This window comes from Leucoraja erinacea, chromosome 6, assembly GCF_028641065.1.
Source record: "Leucoraja erinacea ecotype New England chromosome 6, Leri_hhj_1, whole genome shotgun sequence".
In the NCBI taxonomy this organism is placed as follows: domain Eukaryota; kingdom Metazoa; phylum Chordata; class Chondrichthyes; order Rajiformes; family Rajidae; genus Leucoraja; species Leucoraja erinaceus.
Window position 1 is genome coordinate 54,111,496 of NC_073382.1, and position 13,756 is coordinate 54,125,251.

General features: G+C 41.1%; 1 protein-coding gene across 1 annotated transcript in view; it reads right to left on the reverse strand.

Annotated features, from left to right (window-relative positions):
- Positions 1 to 13,756, reverse strand: part of LOC129698145 (cytoplasmic dynein 2 heavy chain 1) — a 395,765-nt gene that overhangs the window by 269,261 nt on the left and 112,748 nt on the right. The window contains 5 exon segments of the mRNA XM_055637055.1: positions 1,895 to 2,154; positions 4,692 to 4,847; positions 7,135 to 7,264; positions 7,694 to 7,901; positions 12,716 to 12,980. Of these exon segments, the coding sequence (XP_055493030.1) occupies positions 1,895 to 2,154; positions 4,692 to 4,847; positions 7,135 to 7,264; positions 7,694 to 7,901; positions 12,716 to 12,980 (1,019 nt within the window).

Here is a 13,756-nt window from a genome sequence, read left to right on the forward strand (position 1 = left end):
CCCCCAGGCCCACTGCAAGCACGGAGATCCCAGATCAGCAACTCCAGCCTAGCCCCGATCCAACTCCAGAGGAACACGCTCCCCGTAGGGGCAGAAGCTGATGGTGTGCAAGGTACGTCTTGTTCTTGGGGTGGCGGATGAGGGGGCGCAGCTCGGGCTGTGGGCGAACTGCCACTTGTCGCCGTAGCGGCCCATCGGGGAGCGGGTTCCTCTGGAGTTGGAGGGGGAGGGGGGTATTGTGCTGTTTGATCGCCCCCTGCTATCCCAGGGACAGGGAGACACAGCGGCTTTTGAGAATGGTGGGCAATCACTTCCAAAGTTCTGCCCACACAGTCAGTACACCTCTCCTACACTTGTCTCCCGCACTAAGATCATCTCGCAGAGAATGATCCCAGCCTAACCCTCCCTATTCTCTCCTATTCTGCAAGAAAAAACTACATTGAAGACTCAAACTCATGATCGAGTAACTGCCGGGATCGAGGCGCAAACTCGCGACCTTGCGGATAAGAGCCGAGCACTCTACCACTGAGCCAGCCGTTAAAATCTACGCTAAAAATCTTCCATTCCGAAAGCCGAAAAATTCCGAATTACGAAAAGTGTCTGGTCCCAAGGCTTTCGGATAAAAGGTTGTGCACCTGTATTCCAATTTTCAACTTGGAAATATATCATGAACTGGACATAAAATTATAAAATAGATACTAAAATTCCTTTGTTTTATACTTAGAGAAGTAATATGATTGTTCAAAACACTTATTTGACCACATCTAAAGCACCTGGTGCAGTTCAGGGCACTCACACCTTTATATTGCCCACAGAAGGAGTACAATGTAGCTTTATTACATTAACATTAACAATTCACTGGGTTTAATTACATCAATGAGGAATTTCCTCCCTTTAGCCCTATAAGTCCAGTCAAATGAATGTGTGAATGAATCAGTGCTTGGGTTCAATCTGAACAGGATATGAAAAGATTTATCCAGTATTAATGCTAGGTCATCTCACTCAGATACAACTATGCTGCTGGGGGGGTCCAAGAGTAAAGCACAGCTGGGAAGCTGCCAGCAATTACATTGAGAAACACCAGCAGTTATTTTCAGAAATGCCAGCAAATTTCATTAATATGTTGATATTCAGTGGGGCCTGGGTGAATCATCTTATGTTAACATCAATCATTGAACATTACATAAATTATTCGAGGTTAAAATATTGGTTCAGCAGGAAATTAGAAATTCAAATGGGACGTGAGATTTTATTTCAAAATGATTTGAGTACATGACTATAGATTCCTTGCTCCATTTATATAGAGCCTTGGTGAGTGCATCTGGAATATTGGCAAAATTCTGGTCTTCCTTTCTATGTAATCCCATTTAAATAATTCAAAATTAATAAGGGTTTTACAGGATAGATGTTTGCCCTAACTGGATTACCTAAAAATAGAGATCACAATATCAAAATGAGGGGATGGCTATTTAGGCCAGAGATAAAGAAACATTTCTGCTCCCTGAAGATAGCAAGTCTTGGAATTATCTGCCCGTGAGTGTGGAAGGACAATTTGCTGCGTGGCCCCAAGATAGAGATCAATAGATGTGTCAACATTAGGGGAATCAAAAGAATAATGGGTAGTGCAGGAAAGTGGAACTAAAGTAAAGGAATTCTGCATCCAGCACAAACTCCTTAAGCCTGATGTGTACAGCTAAATTCCCCTTTGAAGAAGATAGTTTACATCAAGCATTGGCTTAGACAGATACAAAGATAGGAAAAGTTCCTTCTTCCCTACATTCATGATACATTTTAATCTAATCACAGAAGAGCTCACAATGCAAACTATTACCTTCCAACAATCAATAAATCAAAATGCTGTTAAGATGCTACATTTCTCATTATTATGTCTTACCCTTTTCCGCATCCTTCAGGTCCTACCAGTATGAATGGTTGCTTGTTGTTAGAATTTAACCAGGGCTTAAAATAATCGAGACCTCTTTGCATATCAGGAGTTCGGATGACAGGAAGTTTTTGAGGGTTATTGAAATCATCAACTGTCAGATTCTCTGGTTTCTCCATCTGGTACGCCATAAGTCGTCCACTCTGATGATCATAATATGTGTCAAGACATTGGCGCGGATCAGGTGGTGATTCTCTTGCCCAGTTTAAAACCTAATTTCAAATGAAATTTTAAAGACATTAGGATGTATACAGCTTCCCAACAGTATTTGTTTATAGTGATGATGGATATTGGCATTGAATTAGCTTATTGTTGGAATAAAAAGTATATGGACTACTAATTTATTTGATTAGTAGGTAAGCCACAGACGTTTTTATGCATTTTCATAACATTAAGCATTCTTCTTCCTTCTGCCATGTCTCAGCTTCAATGTCAAGGGAGCAAAAGCACAGATGAAGATAATGAATAAGAAAAATCTCTGATTTACCCTTTCTAGTCCTATTGCAATGATTTATTTGTTTCATCCAATTCAAACTTTTGGACAATACTTTTCAGGACATAGGATCTAAAGAATGTTGTATAATCCCACAACCACGTATGCCCAGTCATTGGATCATGACTGATCATAGAGTCATACAGTATGGAAATTGGCCCATCGGCCCAACTTGCCCACCCCGACCAATATGCCCCATCTACACTAGAACCACCTGCCTGCATTTGGCCCATATCCCACTAAATTTATCGTATCCCATGTACCTGGCTAAATGTTTCTTAAACTTTGCGATAGTACCTGCCTTTTATCACCATCCTTTATATATTTCATTCCTATAATTCTCCATATATTCTCCCAACATTCTCAAAACTATTATTTTTGCTGGTTACGTTATGTATGTAAATGAAATTAACTGATTACATTTGAAGGTTTAGGCATAAATAATGATGGGAGTGAGGATACTGAACTAACTAATGGAATCTATCCAATGTATACTTTCCTTTACCAATTACTAAACTTTTTAAGGAGGTTTTCCCTAGTATAGGGCAGTCGGTTCTTACCATTATTAACAGCAGCTTGTGTTCTGGGGTTGTCCCCGTGAGTTTTAAACATGCGGTAGTGCAACCACTACTTAAGAAACCTGGCCTGGATCAATCTGTTCTGGCCAATTTTAGACCCATCTTGAAATTGCCTTTTATTTCTAAATTACTGGAGAGAGTTGAAAACTATTCCTGGAGGAGCATGATATTCGGGAGATCTTCCAGTCTGGATTTAAAACCATGCACAGCACGGAGTCAGCATTGCTAAGGGTTTTTAACGAGATCCTCCTGGCTAATGATTCTGGGGATTGTGTGGTTCTTATCCTGCTGGACTTGTCTGCCGCCTTTGATACGGTGGACCATAATATCTTATTATCTCGGCTACAGCAGTTAGTGGGCATCTGCGGCAGTGCCCTGGGATGGTTCAGGTCCTATCTGGCTGGCAGAACCATGTGTGTTAGCCTTGCTGGGTTTGAATCTTCTTCCGCTCCCCTGTCATATGGGGTTCCACAGGGTTCGATTCTGGGGCCCCTGCTTTTCTCGCTGTACATACTTCCTCTGGGTTCCATCCTTAGAAAGCATGGCATCTCTTTCCACTGTTATGCAGATGATACCCAGCTTTATTTGCCGCTGAGGGGGGAAGACGCCTTTTCTGTAAAATCGCTTCTGTCTTGTCTTGATGACATTAAGTCCTGGTTGGCCCTAAACTTTCTTGGATTTAATGAAAAGAAGACAGAGGTGATTTTATTTGATCCCAATGGCTGCCGTGAACCTCCATTTGTTGATTTAGGTCCATTGTCAAGGTACGTGAAGCCAACAGTTGTGAACCTGGGTTTTAGGATGGACAGTGACTTTAAATTAGATCGCCAAATATGCGCGGTGGTTAAGTCCAGCTTCTTTCACCTAAGGAAGCTGGCGAAGGTGAAGCCCATTCTCGAGCGGCAGCATTTTGAGACAGTAATCCATGCCTTTATTACATCTAGGCTGGATTACTGTAACGCGCTCTATTTTGGTGTTGCTCGTTCTTCACTGGCTCGTCTCCAGTTGGTTCAGAATGCTGCTGCTCGCCTTTTAACAGGGACTTGAAAGAGGGAGCACATATCGCCAATTCTGGCCTCCCTACACTGGCTCCCGGTGCACTTTCGAGTTCATTTTAAGATACTGTTATTTGTTTTTAAATCTCTAAATGGGCCCGCCCCACCTTACCTCCCTGAGCTGCTCCACCCATACGCTCCTGCCTGGTCCCTCAGGTCAGCTGGTCAGCTGCTCCTGGAGGTACCGAGGTCTAGTCGGAGGCTCAGAGGGGATAGAGCCTTCTCTGTTGCTGCTCCGGCACTCTGGAACACCCTGCCGTTGCACATCAGACAGGCCCCCTCACTGTCCATCTTCAAATCCAGTGTTAAAACACATTTGTACTCCCTGGCTTTTGACCATGCCTGAGGCTTTGCTTCTGTTTGTGGTGTTTTTGATGTTTCTTTATTTTACAAGTCTTTTCCTTCTATTTCTTTTGATTGTTATTTTTTGGTGTGTATTAACTTTTTTGTCAATGATTAGTGATGTACAGCACTTTGTTGCAGCTATGTTTGTTTTTAAAGTGCTCTATAAATATTATTATTATTATTATTATTAAACTGTGGGGTCTTCATGGTAGTCAATTTTTGAAGCCATTAATAGTATGTATTGTAAATTTCTGATCTGTTGTACAACATGCACATACCTCTTTAGAAAATTCTTGTCGAGATTTCATGTCAAGATTACCACCAAGACCTCTAATTAAACTAATTATGAACTGTCCACGATCCATACATCCATGAAGATGAGAAAGACCATTCAAAATCGTTCCAACAAGACTTGTTTCCACCACAAAGTCATTCTGAGAAGAAAAAGATCAATCTTACAAAATAAAAAATATACGTTATTACTCTCTTGACTTCATTTTAATATTTATTCTGCATTTGCAAGCCAAATATTCAATCTCACTGACAAGTGTTGTTGATATCAATTAGATATTTGAAATTTTCACAGAAAGATTTGTGTTAATAGTCCATTCAATTTGGTACTATTTAAGAAATGTACAAAATACCTCAAGAATATCACAACGCCAAGAAGTGAGTGTAAGAAAAGGATTAAGTTGCAACATGTGTAAGAAGGAACTGCAGATGCTGGTTGAAGATAGACACAAAAAACGAGTAACTCAGTAGGACAGGCAGCATCTCTGGAGAGAAGGAATGGGTGACATTTCGGGTCGAGACCCTTCTTCAGAAGTTGTAACAGGTTGAGCAGTGATTCCTTGAATGGAAAAGTTAAAAGAGATAGTATGGGAATTAGAGGGTGACTAGAAAATGGCTACGGAGCTACATTGGAATCTAGCCAAAAGTAGGGAGTGAATATTCTGTAGTAAGCTTGTGCAACTGCATTATGCAATGATTGTTAACCTCAAAATGGTGCTGATAAGGGTGCAACCAAGAAAGAAGTTACCAGATTAAAGTGTATCTTGCGGTGCTGGCTTGTACGCACCTGGGGAGTGCTCAGTGGTTGGGCCATCCCTCAGACTGGGGAAAACGCCAAGGGAAAACTGTGAGCCGTGCTACAGACAGAGACTCCTGCCACTGACTCGGAATCCATCAGGCATTGTTAAATACATGCTTAGTCCACGATAAAGATTGCACCGATCAATAGCTGGTTTGCGTGGTCTCTGATTCCGAAACTAAACAATCGCATTCAAAACTACTTGAATAAGTGTTGCTCGCTGCATTACATGCAAGTAAAATAATGTATATTGGGCAGGTATTTGCTTTGTCAGGGAATTCAGTGAATAAGGAATCAAGGGATATGGGGAAAAAGCAGGAACAGGGTACTGATTCTGGATGATCAGCCATGATCATATTGAATGGCGGTGCTGGCTTGAAAGGCCTACTCCTGCACCTATTTTCTATGTTTCTATGAATTATTGGTTCAATGAATTAAGGTATATTGTAAATTTAAATACATTAAACTGTGGAAAGTACCAGACGCAGAAAGGAGTTATTTTTTAAAATAAACTAATTTAAAAAGATACTATTTTTTGTAGGCGAATAGTTATTAAGGCAGCAAATATGAGGTTGTGCAATGTGTACTGAGATATTTGGATCATGAACAATTTATTATCTTTGAACTCTAGGAATCTCTAGGGCACACTCTCGTGATCATTTCCAGTCCTAACATTGTGGTGTTCCCAAGAATGAGCAACATAAGAACAAGATTATCAACACTTTGTATGTCATCAATTTCTTGATGGGTGGATATCCCACAACTGAGTGCACATTCAAGATAAAAGTTCAAGAGTCAAGTGTGTTTTATTGTCATATGTCCCGAAACAGAACAATTAAATTCTTGCAGCATTGTACTTCAAGCATTCTTAGTTGCAGCATTGTAAACATGCAAATTCATTGCAAATTCTAAACATTGCCCAGCATCTATATAAACACAGGTTGTTATCGTTCTGCGGATACCAATATTTGTTCACACACTGTGGGGAAAGTTAATGTGTTCTCTTTTATGGCACCAAGTGGAAAAATCCAATGCTGTCTACACAAGGTACTGAACTCTCCCCCAAGCTGGTGACCGCTGGACTCTTTTCCTTCCAGGGTGGTCCTGGACATAGCCTGCATCTGGCAGCCCAGTTGCCAGCAGAGTGCAGCATATTGCAGGGCAGGCCTTCTCTCGGCTGCCCTGACAAATTGTATTTGACAACCAGTGAGACCCCGTCTTCAGACTCACTATCACAGCTGTTACTAATTCTGAATGTTTTAAAAGTTTTTGCATCCATATGAAAGATCTCTCTGCACCTATCAAAAACATGTTAGAAATACAGACTCAAAACAATCTAAAAAATTATAACTGACTAAACAATCTACCACTTCTTTCATGCCACCCAATTCCTCCTATTCATTTTAATGGAATCTCTGCACTGGTGTAATGTTTAACCTGACACAGGCTGAGTGAACAGATTTCTTAGCCTGAGCAGTAGAATTTCGTGGTTCCATTAAAATCAAAGCAGTGCCTCAGTTTATATTATGGGGTTATTTTGCTGCAGATCCTTCTTCTACATCACAGCATCATTATGATCTAAGAATACTTGTGCAGTAACTTTTCCATCAAGGATTATAATGGTCACTCACTTGTTTCAAAACCCAGTTCAAACTCTTCTCAAAGTAGTCTCCTATCCAGTTTTCAAGATTGCTCCGGCATTCATCTGCCTGGTTTCGCAGCCAAGATTTCACCAAAGAATTTACATCTGTATCTTCGTCACTAAGGATCAAAAATACTTTATGGTATATTTAAAGATATCAACTTTTTCCTTTTGATTTTACCACAGCATTCATAAGTTCTAAATGTTATTGAAATCTCGCAGATATATCAATACTTTCAGTCAAATGTGTCATAGACATAGTAATATTCTTTAGTAATTGACTAAAAGACCTTTTAACAGACAAGTATAAACAATGGGGAATGGTTCATTGATACAAAGTGCTGGAGTAACTCAGCAGGCCAGGCGGCATCTTTGGATAAACGGAATAGGTGACGTTTCGAGTCGGGAAGGGTTCCGATCCGAAACATCACCTATTCCTTTTCCCTGATTCCACTGGACCATGGAAAAAGCATTTGAAACTGCATAGATTCTGCTTACGACTGTAAATGGAACAGTCTAGATTGAAAAGAGCAGCTAAGTTTACTCACCTCAGGAAAATCATGCCCATTCTGGATATTGTAGCAGGAGAGGCACAGCTGAGATCATGAGTTTCAAACACAAAATTAACGTTTGGCCCAAACTGAATTCTTTCTCCACTTGGCATGGTGAGTAGTCGATTGTCATCTAAGACTGAGTTTAAGGACTCAATCCACTCAGGGTCAATGTCCCCATCACAGATAATCCAAGAGTGGACCTCTAAAGAGAAACAGAGTACAATGTTCAGTGTAGTTCATTGGAGAACCTGGAGGCTACGCAGCGAAGAACCACATATTGAAAATGCTGTTGAGTGCATCAGGAGAATTAATACAGCAAATTAAACATACCAGGTTACAAACTACAGAGCAAAATTAGAAAAGGAGAACAAGGAAAACTGTGAGGACATACTTATTAAAGTTAATTTAATGGTAGCTAACTATTACATAGGACATACATAGAATTCAACTAGATAGGGAGAGAAGGTGATAAAAATGAGGAGCATACTGATAACAACAGATTCCAGAAAAAAAAAAAAAATCCAAATGAATAAAAACATCGAATACAAAATGTAATTATTTCAATTATTTCAAAATTAATTCACCAAAGAGTTTGCTGAACGTTAAGAGAATGGAGATTCGACTCTGCTGCGAAGTTGGGGCAGCTCAGTGACGCAGCAGTACAGTTGCTGCCTTATAGCGTCAGAGATCCGGGTTCAATCCTAATTACGGGTACTGTCCTTACACATTTATATATTCTTCCCCCGTGACCTTGTGGGGTTCCTCCAGGTGTTCTGGTTTGCTCCCCCTCCAAAGATGTACAGGTTTATAGGTTAATTGGCTTTGGCAAAAATTATAAATTGTCCCTAGTGTGTAGGATAATGCTAGCGTTTGGGGATCACTGGTCAGTGCAAACTTGGTGAGTCGAAGGGTCTGCTTCCGCTCTGCATCTCTCTACACCTTTCCAAGCTCTAAGCTCTCCTAAACTCTAAACTACTTTCCAACCTAGTACATAAGATTCTGAATGGAGTTTGGAGACTTTTAACATTCCACTGGCGAGGGAGCTGGGCTAAGTAAACATGGTCTAGCTAGTGATTGGTTTGTCAAAATAAAACAAAATCATTGATTAGCAATACCCACTGATGATAGCCATGTACTGGGAAACAAAGATTCTATACCAGGAGATTGGGGCTGATGCAGTTTGATAGTTCATGATAGGTTTTTGGCTGTCACTACCTGGGAATGTGTTAAGGGATAACGTAGGAGGAGCTTTACTCCATACTTAGCAAAAAACAAACTGCTGGAGGATCTTCAGTCTTTTTTTTAAACTCTCTACTTTTTCCAGGTGCTTCCCTCGCTCAAGAGATCAATCATGAAAGTGTTGAGGGGCTTTAATCCATGCGGTTTTCCTCATGTTTATAGCTATATAGCATTTCCCCAATGGTATATCAGGGCAGGACAGAGGCATGCAAGTTATTGTTGCTGGAGCTCCATGGGGACAGCTTCGATCCTGACCTGGTTTTCTGACAGGCTCCCCACAATTCCCAAAGACATGCCAGTGAGTGAACTGACTACTTTAAATTAGCCTGACTGTTGTTGGATGACTGGAGAATTAGCGGCAAATTGATGGGTGTGTGGGACAGAACGGGTGAATAGGTTACCGGGAAATAATTAAGGGGATGGACCCGAGGCAGGTACAATAACAACATTTTAAAAGACATTTGGATTTTTGGTCATCGTCATTAATATTACTTTGTGATTTAACGTTTTACTATTTTAGTAAGTTTCCATCTAAATGTATGTTGTTATTTCAGTATCTTAAGTCTCTTCCCCAGCTGCTCGCAGCTGCACTACGCACATTTTTCCTGTGTAACTCTGCATTGAGAACAGCTGAGTATTACACTGAACACTACCACTGCTGAATTTTTCTTCCAATCATTTGTTATACACACTCCCAGGAGAAGCCACTATCACAATTGGAACCAGATACCTCAGCTATTTCCCCTCTGCCCAGTGACATCAATCCACCAGGTGGCGCCTTACAATGGCAACCTCGACAACAGTCTATCTCTTCCTTTTCTTCTCTTGTTGTGTTTAGTCTGTTGTCAAATGTATGTTGTAGTGTATCTTTAGTTATGTATTATGTGGGGGATGGGAGATACTTTATTTTATCTCTTTCCTCGACGGAGATGCGACTTTTCCGTATCGTATCTCTGTCCACACTGCGGCCTAACATCATGGAGCTGGCGGTCCCTTTGTTGGGGATCGGCTTCGGGAGCTCCAACTGCGGGATCCTACAGACTTAACATCGTGGAGCTCACAGTCCCTTAGTTAGGGATCGACTGCGGCAGCTCTAATGCGGAGGCTTCAATCGCCGGCTGCGGGAGCTTCGATTGCCCGACTGCGGATGGTGCGACTGCCCCGACTGCGGGAGAAAAGGAGGGAAGAAGATAATACGTTCTTGCCTTCCATCGCTGGGCGCTGTGGTGGATGTTTATGTTAATTTTTATGTCTTGTTGCTTTTTTGGTATGATTCTATGGCAAATCAAATTCCTTGTATGTTTTTACATACTTGGCTAATAAATTAATTACAATTACAATTACTGTACAAATGTGATCAGCTTTGCATGGATCATAGATCAAACTAAGCATTTTCTTGGTTTGTGCCCATGTGACCTACTGAAAATAGGATACAGCAGATTTAATCTTGAATACAGGTTTTTGCAGAGAAAAGAATAAAAGTAATTACTCAGCAAGACAGACCACATCTGTGGGAAGAGAATAGGATTCAACATTTCAGGTCAGAGACCCTTTGTCAGAACTGAAAAGGAAACAAAAGTAACTCATAGAGCAGCAAGAAGGATGGGGGAGGGGGATGTTTCTCATAAGGTAAAACCAAAATGATGATGGGGACAGACAGTAGCCAAGATCATCCTCTTCAAGTGATTGAGAGCATAGACAAAAGAAGGAAAATAAAATAAAAAATTGTTGATATTGGATATCTAAAACAATGTTAGAATACTCTGCAGGTCGGGTCAGGCCGCATCTCTGACAGAAAAGGAGTACATGTTTCAAGTCGGAGACCTTCGTTTGACATAGTTCTACAACTTCAGGTAACTTGATTTATCTGCATCAGTCATCCATCAGTAATATTAGCTCAACTCTCTCTCTCTCTTAGAGTGGAGAACATGCCCCTTATCTTCTGGCTCTACATTTCACAACTCCCATATTCTTTTTTTGTAGGTTCTTTTGTGTATGTCAGATGAAACCTGAAACATTGACTGTTTCTTTTCTCACAGACACACCCTACTGAGTGTTACCAGCATTTTGTGTTTATGTTTCAGATTTCCAGCATTGATTGGCAGTTTTTCGAATTTCATTCTTTCTCCTACAATCCCACCCTCTAACATTCCCATTCACTCATTGAACAGATAGACCTGTATATAGCTTCTCCCTGTGGTCATCCTGGTTTTACCCCATCAGAGACATCCTCACCCTCCCTGTAGTTCAAAACGCAGCAGTCTGAAGCAGGGTCCTGACTCAAGACATTGCCTGAAATGTTAATTCTGTTTCTTTCCCACAAATGCTGCCTGACCTACTGAGTATTTCTAGCATTTCCTGTTTTTGTTTTAGATTTCCTGCGCATGCCGTTTTAGTTTGATTAAAAGGATATGTACACAAGAATATATGTTGCTGTTGGAAACGATATTACATCTAACAAATAATCGTTAATAAGTGACAAAATAAGTTAGAATAAGTACTCTTATTTTTGACGGACCTTTCATAAAGCAATCTTCAAATGACATCCTGAAACATGTAATCTCTATATAACTAAAAGTCTTCGTCTTGTTTGTGTCTCTATGTGTGTGTGTGTGTGTGTGCGCCTGTGTGTCTGTGTGCCAATCTGGTTAATTCCTATCTTCTTCCAAACGCTAAGTCATAGCCTTCCCGTTTTCACACATTCTACTCACATTTTTCCTCTGGTGGTGATAAACATCTTCCCGTTGCATTTCCACCTATTATTCCGAAGTTATTAATCGTTGAAATTTTAAAAACAACCAAATCCGACTTCTTACTGACAGCTTCCAGCCTTCTCACAGTGATGATGTCACAATGCCTCTCACAGTGCACCAATCACAATGGGCTCTCAAGCTGGCTGCCGACTGCCACAATGACATCACCATGGGACATTACCATTGGTAACAATGGACTCTCAAGCTGGCTGCTAACTGCCACAATGGCATCACAATGGGGCGTTGCAAACGGTAATGAGGTTGCTGCCCCTCTACCAATATCTGAAGGGGCTGCTCATCAAGTTCTGGTTGCATTTTGGTCCCACGATCCTGGTGTTTGGCCACAAGACACGGAGTGGGGAGGGCCGATCGTGGGGGGGGACCAATCATTTCCCCCCAGGCCCCTCCCCCTCTCCCAGGGTGAACGCCGGGGCCTCACCCCCCCCCCACATTGGGGGACGGGGCCCAACGGGTCCCACTTGGTCTAGTATAAATATAAAATCTGTTTATTTTGGTGGTCGAGCATATTCATTAATTTCCTCTGCTCAGTCCGTCTTAACCTACCTGATCTCCCAGTGCCTCAGCACTACAACTCCCCCTCCCATTCCCTATCTGACCTTTCTGTCCTGGGTGTCCTCCATTGTCAGAGTGAGGCCCAGCGCAAATTGGATTTCGCTTGGGTAGTTTACACCCCAGCGGTATGAAAATTGACCTCTAACTTCAGATAGCCCTTGCTTTCTCTCTCCACCCCCTTCCCCTTCCCAGTTCTCAAACTAGTCTTACTGTCTCTGACTACATTCTATCTTTGTCTTGCCCCCTCCCATGAAGGGTCTCGACCCGAAACGTCGCTCATTCCTTCTCTCCAAAGATGCTGTCTCACCAGCAGAATTACTCCAGCATTTTGTGTCTACCTTCAATTTAAACCAGCATCTGCAGTTCTTTCTTACAAACTTATTCATTAATTTCCTTTATGTTTCATTTGTAAAATGTCCACCATTTTAGTCTGCACTTGATTAATTCTTACCCTGTGGCTCTCGAACCACTTGACGGGCACTGTTCGTTAACACACCATCAGACCATTCGCGGGTATCCATGTCAATGTGTCCCAGGAGCTGTTGGCGTGGCATAGCTTTGGGATTCATCGTGTACTGCTTCACCGTCTTGTTTATTTTGCCAAGGGCTGTCCGTAGCATTCGCCACAGAATTGATTTTCCTGCACCACTTGGACCCACAATAACTACTCCCATTCTCTGACGTAATTGTTCAAAAAGTTCCAAAGCTTTTTTTATCTAGGAAGATGTACAAATGGTAGCATGGAATATGAAATCAAACTTGACATTCACATACAAGATTGACAATGGCTTCCTAAACTTGAAAAACAACAAAACACAACATTGGTTTTGTTTTGAAATACTCTGATTCTTTCAGATAGATGAAAAAAGATTTCCTTGAACTAAGAAGAAAGTTAATTCTTTGATTGTTCCAATCCAAGGTTAAATGACAACAATAAAGCAATTTCAAGCTGGATAAACTTTGAATAAAATGATTTTTATCTCCAGCATAAAATGCATTCACAGGGATATGTGATATGCATATTAATGAAAGAGGAATAGTGCAATATTAACATACAAGAATATAATTTCAGCCTTACATATTAATTTAGGCAGCAATATAAAAACTATTATTTTAAAAATAAGAATAAATAACATAACAGTTTTCAAATAATAACTGCTGAATTTAATATATTTATCGATACAAAACTACGCTTAGTTTTCTGAAAGTTTGACAATGGATCATAAATGTTTAATTAAAAATCATGCAAACAATTAATTGGGCCATTTACTAAGTAAAATCTTTTCATGGTTAGGTGGATCCGCGCCGCCAAAGGCAAGGAAGGGGACCCGCGCCGCCAAGAGCGAGGAGGGCTGCCGAGAACTACTCGACGTGGAGCCACCAGGAACGTAGGGAGGCCGCCGAGATCGAAGGGGGGACCTGTCAACACCAGAAACGTGGCAACTTTTGTGTACTGCCGAGGTAGGTCTGCTGTATGATTTGACTGGGTTGC